Source organism: Periplaneta americana, chromosome 13, assembly GCF_040183065.1.
Source record: "Periplaneta americana isolate PAMFEO1 chromosome 13, P.americana_PAMFEO1_priV1, whole genome shotgun sequence".
Classification (NCBI taxonomy): domain Eukaryota; kingdom Metazoa; phylum Arthropoda; class Insecta; order Blattodea; family Blattidae; genus Periplaneta; species Periplaneta americana.
The window spans coordinates 134,399,446-134,418,422 of record NC_091129.1 but is presented as its reverse complement, the minus strand read 5'-3'; the positions used below and the strand labels follow the sequence as shown (position 1 = coordinate 134,418,422).

Sequence of the window (18,977 nt, the reverse complement as noted above, 5' to 3'; positions counted from 1 at the left end):
GGCTGTGCTAACGGGATCCAACGGCTTCCGCATCGCTGGGAACACGTTGTACGCAACTCTGGTGACGACATTGTAGGCTTGTGAAACTTAGAACCATGTAAATATGCTATGTATTGAGAGAAAAATAGTTGCAAGAACTAAAAAAATCAACCTATGTGTATATACAGGGTGATTCACGAGGATTTACCGTTCCTTACGGAGCTTATTTCCGAAGACATTCTGAGCAAAAAGTCATATAAACATTTGTCTTAATCTCAATATTTTCAAACTTACATTAATTTGAAGTTATTAGTAAAATACCTTCTTTCTTTAGTTTTAAGGGTAAAAAAATATTACACATAGACAATGAACTATTTAGAAGTATCATTTCTTTAATTGGCTAATGTTCTGAAGCTAAAAATGTGTTGTTAGTTGCTTTGTACAGATTTTATTATTTTATTTTTAACTAAAATGACATCATTCTTACGTACTTATCACAAAAATTGTTACAAATCAAACAACTTTAGGAACTGGATTCTTTACAGTTTAATTATGCATCCTAATGTACAGTCTTAAAGAATTTACAAGATTGGCGTTATTTGAAACAATTGTTGTGATAAATGCGTAAGAAAATGTAATTTTGTAGTTAAAAATCGAAAAAAAAATTCTGTAGTAAGCAACTGTGGAATTCACTACACGTTTTTAGCTTCAGAATATTAAAATTACCATACTTTGTATGATTAAAAGAATTATGTTACACGTATGTTCTTAATTGCATATGCGTATACAGCCTATGATATTAACTTTTTCAAACATTGTTAACGATTGTATTTAAACCAGAAATTATAAGTATTCATTATGTGTCATCGCTTCGATGAGACCTGAGGATGCCATATTCATGGCGAAAACGTTCGTCGGTCATTATGTACCATTTCATGTAATAATATAATGGTTTAATGTCTGATTATTGATAAGTAATTCTGACGGTAATAAATCCATACATATTTGACAGTTTATTATTATACTTATCGGACCCAACATGCCTTTGAAATTCAGAATACTAGCTAATTAAAGACATGATTCTCCTGAATAGTTCATTCTTTATCTATAATATTCTTTTACCCTTAAAACTCAAGGATAATGGTATTTTACAAACAACTTCAAATTAGTGTAACTCTGAAAATATTGAGATTAGGACAAATGTTTATATGACTTTTTTGCTCAGAATGTCTTCGGAAATAAGCACCGTAAGGGGCGGTAAATCCTCGTGAATCATCTTGTCTGTACACACACACGCAAGCACGCACGCACGCACACACACAGAGTATAGATAAGGCATGAGTGCTTTTAGGATCAGCAGTTAAATAAATTTGCATTGTAAAAATTATTTGATCGTTAATAATAGGCGAGCATTTTTTACACTATTATTCTTCTTGTTTTCAACATATACTATCTTTGCTTTGAAAAGCAAAGAGGATAGTTTGGGCATGTAATGTGGGTGAGTAACATGTTATACAGTATTTGTATTATACGTAAATGTTATCTGTATTGATTTACGTTTTAAATGAAATCTCTTTACAGTATTGATGCATTTTTGTCAACTGGCTTATGGGTGAGCTTGTAATCACTAGTGAACTTGATTTGTTTTATATCAGCAACTTACACTAGAAAAAGAGCCTTTGTTAAAGATGATCTTAATTTTCAAATACGGAATGCTAAAGTAGTCCTAAGATATCTACAGACAGATCTTTTCACCAGAATTTCTTATTTACGGGATGTTAAAGATCACGTGCTTACTGTCCTGATTGGAAAATTATTACGTATTGAACACTCAAATTACTTCAAAGAGGGAGCGCAACTTGGTTGGAAATTGTTCTGTGGGACTCGTAGATAATAGGGTTCCTTTTTTTTTTTTTTTTTGCTGAATGTCTATGAATTGAACAGAGCATAATATGGAAAAATTCATAGATTAATGTTCAACAATGGGCCGCGTTAAAAATTTAATCGACCATTAAAACGCATTCAACCGTGAAATTTAACGGACAATTTACGTTAAACAATTATTATTAGTATGTAATTTTTCATTTACACTAACAACCATGTGTAAACATTTAGTTCCAGGAATTATTTTCATATTTTTGTTCTTTGGCACATTCAGTATTTTGTTAGAATAGAGAATAGATCACAGAGGAGCATTTCCAAACGAAATAATTGTCGCGATGATTATCTCAACACTACATCAGCGATTCATAGTAAGTTGAGTAGATATCTTACGCTGTTATTAAAATAAAAATATAAAATGATACATCTTTAAATGTATCCAATGTAAGTAATTTCGTTTATTGCTTTAGATTCTGGAGTAAGAGTGAGAGGAAGTACTGCATGCAATGGAAGAGGAAGTGTGGCAGTCTTCTGGTTCAAATCTTACTCTATATGGCTTAATGTTCTTCTTTTAATGTCGGAACTGTAATTCGGGGATGTATTATAAAATGGTTGTGCTTTCAACACTCACAATTTAAACATTGACTGAATGAATGAATAGTATAGTTGGCTGGATGGATGGACGGATATATACATAAACGGATAAATTACATAGATTGGAATATAGCATAAACGGAAAGTTAACTTAGACGGGTAAGTAACATAGACGGATAGATGATATAGACCGAAAGATGACATAGACGGAAAGGTAAGAGACGGAAAGATAATATGAATGGATAGATAATATAGACGGATAGATACATAGACTGAAAAATAAAATATAAGATAACATAGTCGGAAAGATAACATACACCAGTCATGTCAATTGATGCCCATAGGAGCAAGCGGCGCTTTAGAGCTCAGGAGAGCCTGGGCGCTTTACAGCGGAAAGGAAAGAGACAGACGAAACGATAGTATATACCGCTTGGTCGAGCTATATTCAGGGATGGCCAGCACTGATTCAATGGATGAAGGGAAGAGAACTTATTAAAACTATATCTGTGTTAATTTTTGGATTTGTCTGAGAAGTTTAAGTGCATTATAAGAATGTAAGTTTTAATTTTAATGCTCATTTTTCACGAGTTTGATTTTTTTTATTCAAAAGAAATATTTTCTCAACTTCTTTTTTATAGAAAAGTGAAATTTTCAGATATAGGCCTATTTATTTAGTAGCCTTACAGAATGTTTTCGTAAATCTAATATACCGTAAATACGTATTAGTGAAGATAGTGTATTGAAAATTTTGCAAATATTCGCAATGAAATTGTTCGTAAGGAAATTAATTAACAAAGCAACTACTGTTACATCGTAAGTAAAAGTTACGTGCCCATGTGTTGTAAAAATGTCAGCTCTATAGCTTCAGCACATTTCGAGAAAATGATTTAATATTCTGATGATAGGAAGTTGCTCACCAATACCAACTTAAAGGCATAATGCGGTAAGAATTTTGTTATGGAATATTAGTTACACTTAAAATATACACAGCACCTAGATAACTTTGCTTTGTACTGTAATATTGTTTTGATTAGTTTATTCATTACTTTTATAAGGCTAAAGGTACCATCAATATCAATTCCAGCTTATCATGTCATACTCAATCACTTTTTTTGAGATATCACTTTCTTTATAAATGATGTGTTTCATCCACTTAGTACAGTATAGTTGTACTACTATGGAATTTATGTGAATATTCCTTCTTAACTCTCTATTATGTTATTAAGATTTAAAACGCAAGTGCAATATTAAGAAATCAGTGTTAGTACTTTTGTTTTACAAACAATATAGATAATATCAAACAGAAAGAAGCCATATAAAAATAACGACATAAAATTTCACGTTCCGTCTGAAGTTTGTGCACCACTGTTTTCTTAATCCAACAGGCTGCTTATTCATATATAAAACCCTTCTTTCCATACTTAGCGCTTGATGCCCGCGCACGACGTCAAGGTCAGAAAAATGCGCTTGCTTTGACATCACTGACATACACGGTAATATAACATAGACGGTAAGATAACCTAGAGGGAAGGATAAAATAGACAGAAAGGTAACATAGAGGGAAAGATAACACAGAGTGAAATATAATATAGATGGTAAGATAACATAGACGGAAAGATAACATTGAAAGCTGTACCTGAAAACCAGATTTTCATAATACACGTCACTGTTCATAATTCAAGACACACGAAGTTGTGTGAAATCAATGTTAGGTCTTTGACGTCTTGTCAACGGGTAGCTCAGTTGGTAGAGCATTGGCGCGATCAGCCAAAAGTTCCGGGTTCAATACCTGACCCTTGAAGTTATACATAATGCTTTTTAGCTTCCAACTTTTGAGATACTTAAAATGTCTCAACGTTAGATTTCAGATAATATATGCGAGAAGATGTATGAACGTTTTAATTGAATTTGATGAAAACTGCATGTGCATGATGCATTTTGTACATAAAAAAGTAAATCAAGATTTCAGGTATAACTCCCTGTAAAGTTGATTTGAATAATTTCGAGGGAAAAATTGTTCCGGAGCCGGGTATCGAACTCGGGACCTTTGGTTTAACGTACCAACGCTCTACCACTGAGCTACCCGGGAACTCTAACCGACACCGATCCAATTTTTTCCTCTATATACCTGAAATCTTGATTTGCATAATACACGTCACTGTTCGTTAACAGAAAACCACAATTTAAGTCACACGGAGTTAGTGTGCACTCGAAGTTGATTGCTTGACGGTTGTCAGCCCACTTTGAGGTCTGTGGATATAGAGGGAAAAATTGGATCGGTGTCGGTTAGAGTTCCCGGGTAGCTCAGTGGTAGAGCGTTGGTACGTTAAACCAAAGGTCCCGGGTTCGATACCCGGCTCCGGAACAATTTTTCCCTCGAAATTATTCAAATCAACTTTACAGGGAGTTATATCTGAAATCTTGATTTGCATAATACACGTCACTGTTGTTAACAGAAAACCACAATTTAAGTCACACGGAGTTAGTGTGCACTCGAAGTTGGTTGCTTGACGGTTGTCAGCCCACTTTGAGGTCTGTGGATATAGAGGGAAAAATTGGATCGGTGTCGGTTAGAGTTCCCGGGTAGCTCAGTGATAGAGCGTTGGTACGTTAAACCAAAGGTCCCGGGTTCGATACCCGGCTCCGGAACAATTTTTGCCTCGAAATTATTCATAAAAAAGTAGTTTCTAGGAAAGGGCAAATAAAAAGAAATAAAATAGTGACTTATGGAACAGGCCATTACAAAAATCGCTCCTGAAGCTCAAAGAAGACTTAAAGGCAAAAAACCACCCAATATCAACTTACTAAGACCCCAAGGAATATATTTGTACAAAAAATGGAGAAGATATTTAGATTATTTTTTGCAAAAAGCCAGTCCTAGTGTTTCTTAACTTTCCAATATCTTTCAGTAAAGAGAAGAAGAATTACAAATTTGACTGAGTTCTGTGAAATATACGTTCGTAAAAAATCGTATCTCCGCTTGCAGATAGTGTTTGCTATTACTGCTGCTGTGAATGGATTTTACTTTCGAGAAGGTCTTTCGTCGGACAACGAAGTCGCCGCTCCCAACGTCGTCGTTGTTCCTGTGTCAAATGCCGACACAAATCCTGTAGCAACTGGTAAAATTGCTACTCTCACTGAAAACCATCCTGGTGTAGAGAACTCTGCTCCTGAGAACGCTGACCACACGGACCTGCTGAAAGTTGCAGCTCACGCCTCAGATGCGGCGAGTTCAGCAAACATAGCTGCTTCGGCTACCCATGTTGCAGCTGCGGCAGCGTCAAGCGTGGGTGAAGCCCGCTGCGCACAAGTCGCGCGCGTTTGCGAGAAAGCTGCGAGCGACGCTGATAAAGCTGCTGAGGACGCCCGTAGTGCTGCTACTAAATGCTTGGGCATCGCTACCCGCATGTCTTACCCAAGTGATCCCAACCATGGGAGACGAGTGTTCGAATACCCACCTTCGCTATTCGAAGGTGGCTGGATTAACAGAGGTGGACTGTCTGGTAATGAAGGATTTCAAGAATTTGAAGGGCAGAACTTTCGTTTCAACTAGATAACCTAGCATACTTCTATTTATTGTATTATTGATTTTTTAATTACGTTATCATACTATGTTTTCTGAGTAATAAGAATATGAAATATAAGACGTTTCTCAACTATCAATGCAGACCGAAAATCTTAATTTATTATGGATATTGAATTTTAAAATAGTGATTAGATGAATGCATTGGGGATAATTTTGAACATAGGAATGTTGAGTAATTTGTTTGGAAATTATGTTTTGTTATCTTATTAATGAAATACATTTAAAATACAATTGAAATATACCATATTTTAAAACGGATGAAACAGCTGATTTTGATTTTCCTTTGCTCATCCTCCAAAGTTGTTTGTCCTGTTCATTTATGTTCAATTCTTGGCTGGTTATATTTTTGACGATATCTTCTGTAATATCTTTTGTCCCTTAATAATAGTAATAATAATAATAATGATGATGATGATGATGATGATAATGATGATGATAATAATACTTATGGCCTTTAAGAAATCCGGAGGTTCATATCCGCCCGCCATCAGTCCCTAACCTGAGCAAGCTTAATCCAGTCTCTATCATCATATCCCACTTTCCTCAAATTCATTTTAATATTATCCTCCCAACTACGTTTCGACATCCCCAAAGCTATTTTTCCCTCCGATCTCCCAACTAACATTCTGTATGCATTTCTGGATTTGCCCATACGTGCTACAAGCGCTGTCCATCTCAAACGTCTGGAATTAATGTTCCTAATTATGTCGGGTGAAGAATACAATGCGTGCAGTTCTGCGTTGTGTAACTTTCTTCATTCTCCTGTAATATTATCCCTCTTAGCCCCAGATATTTCCCTAAGCACCTTATTCTCAAACGCCCTTAACCTCTTCCTCTCTCACAGTTAGAGTCCAAGTTTCACAACCATACAAAAAAACCGGTAATTCATTCATTCATTCATTCATTCATTTAATGTTCTGCCCAAAGGCAGGTTTTTCACTGAAAACACAGCTTTCTCCAATATTTCCTATTTTCTGTCTTCCTCTTTTTTCCTCATATTATCCATATAATATCTTAATGTCGTCTATCATCTGATATTTTCTTCTAACCCGAACTCTTCTCCCGTTCACCATTCCTTCTAGTGCATACTTCAGTATACAGTTTCTTCTCAGCCAGTGACCCAATCAATTCCTCTTCCTCTTCCTGATCAGTTTTTTGTTTTCTCGGGAAATATAAATGCGGTAGCTTTCCGTTGCTTTTCGCACACCACTCTCTCGTTCGCATCTCAAAAAAGATCTCAGGGGGCCCCAGCGTGGAGGTGAGGAGAGTTCATTTGACTAATTACGCCCTCCGGACTTCACCGAAATTCACCGCAAGGGGTAAATATCAGTTATATCAGGATTTTTTGACCCGATCAGAGACCGGGAAATCCCAGACCGGTAATATAATTGTTTTATAAATTCTTTCAGGTTTTTTTATAGCAGACTGGGTCCAACTTTGAAATATATTAAATAGATATCTCCTGTCAAAGTGTGAAGGATACAGTTGCCTATTTCCGTGATACTCCTAATCCCGTGATACTTTTTTTAAATTGAATATCAGTCAAAGCTTTGCCGTTCGACCATAGCGCCAGACATCTTTCTCGAAAGAGTGCATCTTTCGCCTATTTTTGAGACATCGGTGAACTTCCTAGCAAGATACCCAACTTCGTTACAATCAATGAAAAACAACTCATCACGGAATTAAGAGTATCACGCAGTTAGGCAACTTTACCCTATACATTTTTTCGGCACCCTCTGTATATAGGTCACGGATATGTTAGTTCACGGTGACTACGGGCGGGCTAGGATGATCTTTTGCACGTCGGCCATACTGAGGCCTATTGTGCACCCCGAAGTGTATGGGATGAATGAGGATGAGGGTGTATTATGTATATATATGCGTACTGATTAATATTTGTATGCAAATTTGAGTATTTTTAACCTGGGCTGTACTAATGCATTTGTTATGATAAAGTATAGGCCTGTATATTATCACAGCGGAAGATATGTTGCTCTCACAGTGACGATAAATATTTGCTCAGTTTTCAGAAGATATTAATTTTAGGAACCATGTTTGTAGGACTTTTATTTCTTGTGATTTTTTTTATAACATAAGTTCTACATATTAATAGCGAAGTTGAATGTTATAATAATTCCGGCCATAAACGTTCTTTACAACGTCAAATATAAATAAAACTATATGTTTAGACATATTATACAATCAATATTTTTTTAACCTTTCACTAATTATTATTTTTTCGTCCTTGTACTGGAGAGTCATCAACACGACAACGGTCTTCTTCCTGAGACAACATGGACAAACATCCGTGCCATAAACGGGATTCGACTGTGAATTTCACGCAGTGTTGCAGTATCAAGACAAATATGTAAAAGGCCTGATTCGCAGTACCACGCATGGACTTTTTACAAATAAATAAGAAAAACCAATTGATAATTGAACCTGTACTTATATGGTATTTGTTTGCTCAAAATTATTTCTAGACCGGGCCATACTGCTTACGAATATGCCACTAAATATACGGTACAAGGGTAGATGTCGTTAAATTATCGAGTTGTTAAAAGGGAGAGAAATTTTGCTGTTTTTAAGAAAAATGTTCAGTAAGTAACATGTTATTGTTTGCTGTTTAGTCAATTATCCGAAGACAGGTCTGAACCTCATAAGTGATACCAATACGGAATCACTGATGAGACAACTAGACGAGGAGATAATGGAGTAGGGTTGTCAGTTCCTTTCCCCCTCCATTGCATACATCGCCGATTAGCTACATGTTGCATTAATCACACTTCAGATGTATACAAACAGTTGTTCTTTCTCTGACACATATCGTCAAGTGAGATGTACTGCCTGATAATAGACGTACAGTCTTAGAAAAATGTTTTGTCGCACAGATACTTGATAAGTCCCAGAAAGGAGGCAGTGCGCATGATCAGAGGACGAGCGACCTGGTTCACAAGAGAAGGACTAGTTGAGGTAATAAAATTAATTTTGTTCCGTTTTATTATTGCTCATGCGCACTCTCTCCTTTCTGAAACTTACGAAGTATCTGTGCAACAACTTTTTTTAAGACTGTACACTTAGCGGCAAAAAGAATGGGCCGGCCGACAATTTCTAAGTTGCAGAGACATAACACTGCGCATGCTCGTCTCGTCAAAGCTGTAGTTCACTAGGTAACATATAACTAAACCATTTAAATTTGCTGTATTTTGTTTAAGAGTCTAAAATATGTAATAAAATCGGATGGCGGGTTGATTCTAGATACACCAGGGCCCTTGAAGAGTGAAATAATAATAAAATTGATAAATACAAAATCAACCGGAGCGAATATGAACTACGTATTATGTCGAAATTATATTAACAGTCCCAGTTCCGTAAGTCGTTACGGCGTTGGTGTATTGAACAAGTTTATAATAGTAGCTCAAGGTTCGAATCTTCTCCAATCTTCTTTTTTTATTACAAATTTGTCATCATATGTATCTCGCAAAGCTATAATTATGTGGCGATATCTCTTAGAATATGCCCAAACTCTAATAAATAATAAACCGCCCTCTCTCTTTCAAGCAATACTGCTATCTGTTAATACGACGGAAAACGATATTCAGAAGGAACACTTTTCTTCCAGCAGGATAATCATCCGATACACACCGCCAACCGGATTCAAAGATGGTTTACGAGGAGGCGTGATGTCGACCCAGTCGACTGGCCTCCAAATTCACCAGATATGAATCCGATTCAAAATTTGTGGGCTGCAGTCAAAAGGATCCTATGCTCTAATTGGGCAGAATAACCACCCGTTCGGACACCTGAGGAATTGTGGGACAGAGTTCTAGATGCGTGGGAGGAGATGGCCAAGAATTTAGACCTGTTCCATAATCTTGTGGACTCCATGCCGCGCAGAATGAGGGCAGTTGTTGACGCAGGTGGTTTGTGGACGAGATACTAGTCCCCACCACAGGCCTTGTTTTGTTAATATATTAAAAATTGTTTGTTTCTGTTAATTTAATTATTTGTGTTTGATATGCGTCCGGTTTTTTAGGATGTGAAACAAGTATTTTTGTTCATACAGACCAGGTCTCACCTATTAATAGCCCACAGGTGATGGGCAATAATATTTTTACAAGGCAGGCATAACGAAGTTTGTTAACAAATGCCATTTCACATTTAAACTAATAAATTAAGTAAAAATAAAAATAAAAAATAATCATTTTACCGTACCGGGAGGCGAATTCACAACCTCTGGTACGGATGTCAGACTTCTTACCACTGGGCCACACACTACTCGTAAGGTTTACTACATTATAGACGGACGACTTTCAATGAAGAGTCACCACAGCAATGCCTTGCAGTGGGTTACGTTTACACGAGTGAACCGCGCGATAGAACTTAGCATTTGTATCGACCAAGAGTCGGCCCATTCTTTTTGCCGCTAAGTGTACATATCAGTCAGAACCTCAATCAGAGGAAAAATAACATGTTTTATACTTGAATTAAAAAAAAAAATCAGAAAGAATTGATAATGAAATAATAAGTATAAGTAATTATCGAGAAAACAAGAAAGAAAAATCTAACCTTACTGCTATGACACAAAGCATTCAGCCGTATCGGCAAAACACTACACTATAATTTATGTTTTACGTCATTTCTAACAATCGCAAATCGCATGCAACAACAGACCTGCCAACCTACTAAAGATTATTGCAAGAGATAGGAATTCAGTAAAGGAATATTTTTTTTAATATGATGATGATAATAATAATAATAATAATAATAATAATAATAATAATAGTAATAACAACAATAATAATAACAATAATAATAATAACAATAATAATAATAATAAAATGATAACGTAATAATAGTAATAATAATAATAATAATAATAATAATAATAATAATAATAATAATAATAATAATAGGAGTAGGACGGACACATAACACTAAACACAAAAGTTATAGGATTGTCTCTAAATTCTGGAGATTATCGTATCAATACAAGAGAGTTGACGTTATGAGCTAATTGAGGGCGAATCACGCTTTATACCATACGTCGGCATTCTGTGACTCACGAGCCAGCCTCTGGAAAAAGAACTAAGCGAAGGGGAGTAGTAGAGGCCATACCCCCACCCACAACAGACATGCAATTTAATAACAAACTAATGGCAACAAACCCACAGCAGCGACCTGTTTTGGATAGCCTACTGCTCGTGCCTTGGCTGCACAGCACATTATAACATGACAAAAAAGTATTCTTATGAACTCAGTGAAACCATTTACTTCTTTTGAAACTGTGTACCCAGGGCAATAGTTGACTAAAATATTTTGAATACTCTTAGAATGAATATTTATTTTATAAGAATTAATTTTTCACTTCAGTGAATCATAAATATTAGGAACAGTTAGATATTAACACAAACGTAGCGACATTATCCATAGGAGTTTATTTCTCTGATCCCTTTCGTGACTGTGCTTAAGACCCAAGTCCTTGTCTAGTACTTTAATGTGCGTTGTTATGTTGGCTTGGAGTTACGAGGTCTGGATCCGGAAAGGGTCAGTACACTTAGGCACGGTTTGGTCATTTATGCGCTCCAAATATGCGGTAACAGGTGGCCTGCATGGTATTCGTGAATCCGACGCTGACAGGTGGGCCATCCTGCCTCAGCCCCTGATAGAACCAGGTTTCGTCCGCATGCAAGTAGCTTGATAAGCCCCAGGGACCCGGAATCCCGTACTGTCCCCAAGACTTCACTCCAACCTATTTTTACTATTGCGGATGATAGATGAAATGAAGGGGGAAGGTGGAGATTGTTGGTGAAATGATAGAAGGGAACGGGGGTACCTCGAGAAAAATCCCTCTAAGACAGCGGTCATCAAAACACTGCACGCTTGGGCTAGCGTCTTTTACCCGCGGACAAGACACTGCCCTAGCTTGCAAACGTCGCTGCTGACGGGTATGCTGTCCCTCTATCCCTTGTGCACGACGGAGCAGAGTTCCTTACCCTCCATACACTCTACCCATTTCAGCGAGTGCTGACGACCACTGCTCTAAGGCCTGCTTTGTTCACCACAATTTCCATTAATACCTGACTGGGAATCGAACCCGGGCCGTCTGTATGGAAGGCCAGTGCTTGAGCTACAGACGCAGCTGCATTGTTATGTACCCGAGAAGAAAATTCTCACTTTATAAGTGAACTATTTCACGATATCTGCACTTTATGCTCATTCACTGAATGGAGATACAAATTATTTTGATAGAGAAAATATTTTGTCACAGAGATAATTTTTACAAGAGGCTAAGAGGAATGAAGTTTCAGGAGAATGGAGAAAGTTACACAACGCAGAACTGCACGCATTGTATTCTTCACCTAACATAATTAGGAACATTAAATTCAGACGTTTGAGGTGGGCAGGGCATGTAGCACGTATGGGTGAATCCAGAAATACATACAGAGTGTTAGTTGGGAGCCCGGAGGGAAAAAAAGACCTTTGGGGGGCCGACACGTAAATGGGAGGATAATATGGTAGTAGTAGGCTATTTTTTACGATGCTGTATCAACATCTTAGGTTATTTAGCGTCTGAATGAGATGAAGGTGATAATGCCGGTGAAAGAGTCCGGTGTCCTGCATCGATAGTTACCCAGAATTTGCTCATTTTCAGTTGAGGGAAAATCCCGGAATAAACCTCAAACAGGTAACTTGTCCCGACCGGGATTCGAACCCGGACCTGCTGGTTTCGCGGCCAGACGTGCTAACCGTTACTCCACAGATGTGGACGGAGGATAATATAAAAATGGATTTGAGGGAGGAGGGATATGATGGTAGGGACAGGATTAATCTTGCTCAGATAGGAACCGATGGGATGGCGGGCTTATATGAGGGCTGCAATGAACCTCCGGGTTCCTTGAAAGCCGTAAGTAAGTAAGTAAGTAAATAAGCAAGTATGTAAAGTAAAGTAAAGTAAGATATCAGAAAAGAGGTTAAAATAGTACCTACGTAACGACGAACTTCAACATTCTGTAATGGTAAACATAATTAATTTTGTTGGGTGCTATGCTTAGACATTTCGCTAGCCCGGGCTACGAGCGTGCTAAACTAGCCCCGGCTATCGAGTGATTACTTGTACAGGACTCATATCATATCATATCATATCATATCGTCCACACCTGTGGAGTAACGGTCAGCACGTCTGGCTGCGAAACTAGGTGGCCCGGGTTCGAATCCCGGTCGGGGCAAGTTACCTGGTTGAGGTTTTTTCCGGAGTTTTCCCTCAACCCAATACTTTCGATGTTGGACTCCGGACTCATTTCACCGGCTTTATCACCTTCATATCATTCAGACGCTAAATAACCTAGATGTTGATACAGTGTCGTAAAATAGCCCAATAAAATAAAAAAATATCATATATCATATCATATCGCTAACACTGGTTTATGAATACGAAAAACGTTAGTTCGTTGATCATCCACCGGAAGTCAGCGCTAAGAATGTCTATGAATACGGCCCGTTATGTTTTGGGTTTGAAAGTTCCAGGTCTCTTTCCAGAATTATCTGAATTAATGTATAATGGTATAAAGGAGGACTCTTAGTATTATTGGTCACCATCACATCGTTCCTTTATACACTCTGTGTTACAGAGGAAACGGATAATCAGACACTCTTGTGCCACTTTTTTTTCCCTTCCTACATTATGGAAATTCCCAACGGCTGTAAAATTTATTACTAACATTAAACTACATAGTTAGCTTAAACTCCAGTTTTACTGCCATTTCATTTTAAAAGCCAAATAGCGAAATTAATGAAATTATTGTTCTAGATAATTAAAAATTATTTTACTATTAATTGTCTCATAGTAACTGAAAGAACACAATAGGGCAAGGTATTGTTTCATAAGAAATTACTGCCAGTTATATTTTAGCCATTAAGAAATGAAATGTCATAAAAATGTACTACAATTGAACAAGTGTTGGCATGAAATGAGAATAAATTACTTTCCAAGATCGAAAAATTACACAGTAGTAATACGGATATTGAAGAGGACGAACATCAGGATGGCTGCTGGTCAACTTATCACTTTAGTAAGTCTAAAACTACAAGAATATTTAATAACTCAAATTGAATAGTAAACTAATGTTAGTATTGTGAAATAATACATCATGAAACATAAGATATGTAACAAGCAATAGAAAAAAATACTTTAGAACTCGATACAGCCATAGGAGAACATATAGTAAATCAACATTCAGAATGAATGGATAGTTGATGATTTTTAACTGTATACTGCATAAATTTATTCTTCTTTTGGACACATTTCAGTTCGGGAGAATATAACAGTTAGGAAAATATAGTATATCGTGAAAAGAAAAGATCACTCATCTTCGCAAAAAAAATGTTGAAGGCTAACACTCTATTTAACCCAGATTATGTTCTTATCTGATTTGTGTAAAGATATTGAAAATACGGAGCATATTTCGACCGATTTTAATGTAACATTATTCTACAGTTTAGATTGTTTTGTAACAAAGCTCTCCAACCAGTTAAACATTTGATTTTCGAATAAAGAAAGAGGTACACTTCGAAGGCACACTTACAGAATTGTAACATTCGAAATCATTCACCCTACATTAATTATTATTTCAGATGAAATGTTGCTGTTTAAAGTTTAAAATGTTTCAACTATAGTTTCTGCATTTTATATAAATTCTGTTGAAAATTGAGTCTGAATAACCATGCATTAAATGGACGGAGTTACGCAATAATAGAGCAACCGACAATTTGAAAAAAAAAAATTGAGAAATTTTACAAATCTGTTGATGGCAGACTAATTGAACTTGGTAAAAAATCAAGAATGCGATATGTGAATTTTGCTGTTATTTATAAGCAAAAATTCTTTTATTGCATCAATTTCATTTATTTATTTTGCTTTAAGATATTAATTCAACTTCAGCTCACTTATTAAAAATCGGTTAGCCTTTTCTGGTATTATTTGTGCTATTTTTTTGTAATAGTATGAATGTTATAATACTTCTTGCATAAATGTTTTATAAAAAAACAGATTTATTTCAATGGCCAATATCTCGAAACAGGTTTTTGGCGCTTGGAACACTATTGCTAATCAACGTCCAAATATCTTTGATCTTTCACTACATAGTATTCTTCTTGAATCTCATATTTAAATTAGAGACATCAATTTAATAAGTTCGTGTTTAACTGTACATTTTACTGTTTATATTTTCTCCAATCTGTGTACAAGGTATTGTTATTCAGTTGATAAGAACAAGATTAACTGGAATTGGAATTAAATAATTAATAGTATATTCGTGTTATGCAACTAGCCTATAATGATAGTAATTAAGATGCGAGTATGTTTATGAAATGAGCGTAAGCGAGTTTCATAATTTTCATACGAGCGTCTTAACTACCATTACAGGCAAGATGCATACAACTGTTTTGTTCGACCATAATTAAATGTCTAAGTTTCGAGTTTTTACAAATAGCTTACCTTGTTACTTTAGCGATAATGAAATAATGAACATACGTGTATTTTCAGCGTGTTCTCGACTATTGCAACAGATGGTAAGAGTGTGAGTGTCTTTTCAGCATGTTCCCGAATAGTGCAACAGATGGCAGGCGCGTATCCCGAATTTATTGCATTTTGCGAATTTGGTATGGAGATTTTAATCTCAAAGCAACACACATTAAAACACAGGAAATGAACTCAATTTATTAGAATATTAAAATTAACATGAACAGAATTTATTTTATTTTAAATACATGTTGTTGACTGTACAGTTTGTGCAAGTTATGTGGGGAATAGCTCTCAGTGACATATTTGAAGTTGAGTTAATGTTTATTTGAGTGATGCGATCAATGTAACTTTCAAAACTCGAGCCTGCTATTTTGGATTGGTGCTTTCAAGGCTTGCGGGATGTTGCGCTTACGATATTTATTGATATTCAGTACAGTAGGGTTAGTGAATTTGGAGACTAATAACTACTTACTATGTGAGTTTCCTGAAATTCAGAAATCGTTACGAGCAATTTGGTGATTAGGTACATTGAGCTTTAAGTGTAACGTCCTTTTTTTTTACTTGGTTATTTAAAGATGGTGTATCAACTATTACGGTCCGTCCCAGGAATCTATGGAGTAGGAAGATGAAATAAGACCTCTGCGCAAGTGGTATGGGGGAGGGCTAGGACCAATGACCGCTCTGGGGGGAGGCATTGGTTAAACGAAGCTTCCAATCGGTTGCAGGGAGGGGATCATTTCTATCTGAACTTTCTACCACGAGCATCTTACCCCTTAGCGGCCTCGAACTGATGCTGCCCGTAATACACTCCGGCACACACAGACTCCGCCTCCATATGCGCCAAGTCGCTCTACAGATTCCTGGAACGGACCATAGGTTTAGTGTGGATGGAATTGGTGATAGCGATGATTGGCGATGACATTCGCCGTACGGTATGGGAAAACCTCGGAAAAAACCAGCAAGATGATCAGCCCAAGCGGGAATCGAATCCACGCCCGAGCGCAACTCCGGATGAGCAAGAAAACGTGTTACCCCGTGATCTAAGCCAGTGGACTTATAAAATCTTGAAATATGAAAATAATACTTGGTGAATCTTAGCATGCAGGCTTTCACGGGCGGTGTCTAGTTGAGACGGAGCTTTCGGGCTAAGATGCCGTGGTCTACTGGTGCAGACGTTCCCAGACGTTTCGTCTACTACTGCGGCAGACATCTTCTTGGTGACTTTTTAGCTGCTTGTGGTTGAACTAAAATATCTTGACATACAAGCTGTTACATTGAAGATGTCGGTATAATTAACTAAAATTTGGAAACTTAGGAGGGTTCAACTCCACAGATGGAATGGAATGATTGAAAAAAAATGAATGGAATTATTGAAATGAGTGAATGAATGAATGAATGAAAAGAATGTAATCAAATAAATGAAATGAATAGACGAATAATGAATGAATGAATGAGTGAATGGAATGTAATCAAATGAAATGAATAGACGAATGAATGAATGTATGAGTGAATGAATGAGTGAATGAAAATAATGTAATCAAATAAATGAAATTAATAGACGAATGAATGAATGAATGAAAAGAATGTAATCAAATAAATGAAATGAATAGACGAATGAATGAATGAGCGAATGAATGAATGAATGAATGAAAAGAATGTAATCAAATAAATGAAATGAATAGACGAATGAATGAATGAGTGAATGAATGAATGAATGGAAAGAATGTAATAAATAAATGAAATGAATAGACGAATGAATGAATGAGTGAATGAATGAATGAAAAGAATGTAATCAAATAAATGAAATGAATAGACGAATGAATGAATGAGTGAATGAATGAATGACTGAAAAGAATGTAATCAAATAAATGAAATGAATAGACGAATGAATGAATGAATAAATGAATGGGAAAGACTTTCCACCAATATGATATTACACTTTTTTATTACATAAAACATGTGCTATTCACTCTGAAAATCTGAAGAGTTATTTCATTTTCACTCTTTATATGGGATGGAGTGAGTAGAATCGTGCTAAAAACCACGAGACTCGTATCATGTTACGTATAAAACTTGCACTATTACTGATGAATTTATTTACTAGTTGACGGTCCTCCTTATGCAGTTTCTTAAGTCTCAAGTGACACAATGAGAACGAGTGAGACAAGTGACCTTTAGCCTACGACTTCACTTAAATGTTAAGATTTGTCCCAAGAGCCTTTGTAATTTTAACTTTCTTCTATCTACTTTCTCTCTCTTTCAGTGATTGATTGATTGATTCATTCATTGAGCAATTGAAAATTTAAATTGGCCCTGTGCTGAATCTTACATATAGCCTATTCGTGTCTTACACTTTTACTCCAATGACTCTTCTGCATAGACATATTTACTTCAAAAGTCTTTGTCAACGAATGGAGAAATTGAAATCAACTAGTGAGAAGCTGAAGAAGAGTAATAACTAGAGTTTAATAAGAGTCAAATACTTTATTTTACAGATATCAATGTTGAGTCTGGGAGCTCTTGTGAAAGGGGTGACATTTAGAAATTCCGATCCAGCTTCAAGCCCGTTCTATGGGAGTTATCCCAATATGGCTTACGGGTTCTACAGAAAGGAAGATGTTCCTTCCAAACACTACACACATCCCAAGACGCACCCAACGTACTTCAGCCCCATCGCCTATCCCGGTCCGCACGCGAGTGATACATACAACATGGCGTCCCAAGCTGCGGCAGCAGCCAGTGCAGCTGATGTTGCTGCTTCCAAGGCTGTTAGCGCTGCCAATGCTGCCAAGTTAGCGGCCAAATCTGCTGCCAGCAACATTGGAGTTCATCCCGCTTTGTCCTCCAAATTGGCTTCCAGCGCTGCACACACCCAGACCCAAGTTTCTGCAAGTGATGCCGTGGGCGAGTCCGGGCAAAAACACTGTAACTGTGAGAAGAGCTCCCCGCCGACTGAGTTGACGATGGATTTGTATAACTCTGGAATGCCAAGTAGCTACAGTCACGGGCCAACTCATAATGTTGTCAAGGGAGGAGGAGCAAGATGGGGTTCTTGGGGTGGCAATGGATTGGAATGGTAATAATTATGTCAGCATTTAGTATCCAATCCGGCCAAGGATAGCAAATTAACAAGTAAACAAGTTACTGATATCATTGTACCCTGTAGCTTAGATATGATGGAGTAATAAAGGGATTATTAATAATCTGAAAGAAATGTTCATCTTCAATATTACACTGCTCTGTCGATATGGGAGAAAGCCAATGTTTGCCTACTTAGATATAACACGCGGAGAAAGTCCCCTGCAAACGGCAAGCATCATGTTTAGGTAGAGCACGAAAGTCAAAGAACATTATAGATAGCAATAAAATCTATCATAAGGGACTGGGTATTTAAGAGTTGTTAATTCATTATAA

The 18,977-nt window shown here is 36.7% G+C and overlaps 2 protein-coding genes across 2 annotated transcripts; both read left to right on the top strand.

The window, feature by feature from the left end:
* The first annotated feature begins 2,131 nt into the window (after positions 1-2,131).
* Positions 2,132-6,282, top strand: LOC138711612 (uncharacterized). Its single transcript, XM_069842749.1, has 2 exons — positions 2,132-2,231; positions 5,441-6,282. The coding sequence occupies exons 1-2, from the start codon at positions 2,199-2,201 to the stop codon at positions 6,005-6,007; spliced, it is 600 nt and encodes a 199-aa protein (XP_069698850.1). The 5' UTR covers positions 2,132-2,198; the 3' UTR covers positions 6,008-6,282.
* A 7,731-nt stretch (positions 6,283-14,013) lies between these two features.
* LOC138711611 (uncharacterized) lies at positions 14,014-18,777 on the top strand. Its single transcript, XM_069842748.1, has 2 exons — positions 14,014-14,112; positions 18,059-18,777. Exons 1-2 carry the CDS (start codon positions 14,086-14,088, stop codon positions 18,641-18,643), a joined length of 612 nt encoding a protein of 203 aa, XP_069698849.1. The 5' UTR covers positions 14,014-14,085; the 3' UTR covers positions 18,644-18,777.
* The last annotated feature ends 200 nt before the right edge of the window (positions 18,778-18,977 follow it).

Excerpts from the sequence above, each read along its gene's own strand:
- LOC138711612 (XM_069842749.1), top strand. The coding sequence starts at position 2,199 with ATGATTATCTCAACACTACATCAGCGATTCATA. Across the intron at positions 2,232-5,440 it reads CACTACATCAGCGATTCATA|ATAGTGTTTGCTATTACTGC; the intron begins GTAAGTTGAGTA and ends CTCCGCTTGCAG.
- LOC138711611 (XM_069842748.1), top strand. The coding sequence starts at position 14,086 with ATGGCTGCTGGTCAACTTATCACTTTA. Across the intron at positions 14,113-18,058 it reads CTGGTCAACTTATCACTTTA|ATATCAATGTTGAGTCTGGG; the intron begins GTAAGTCTAAAA and ends TTTATTTTACAG.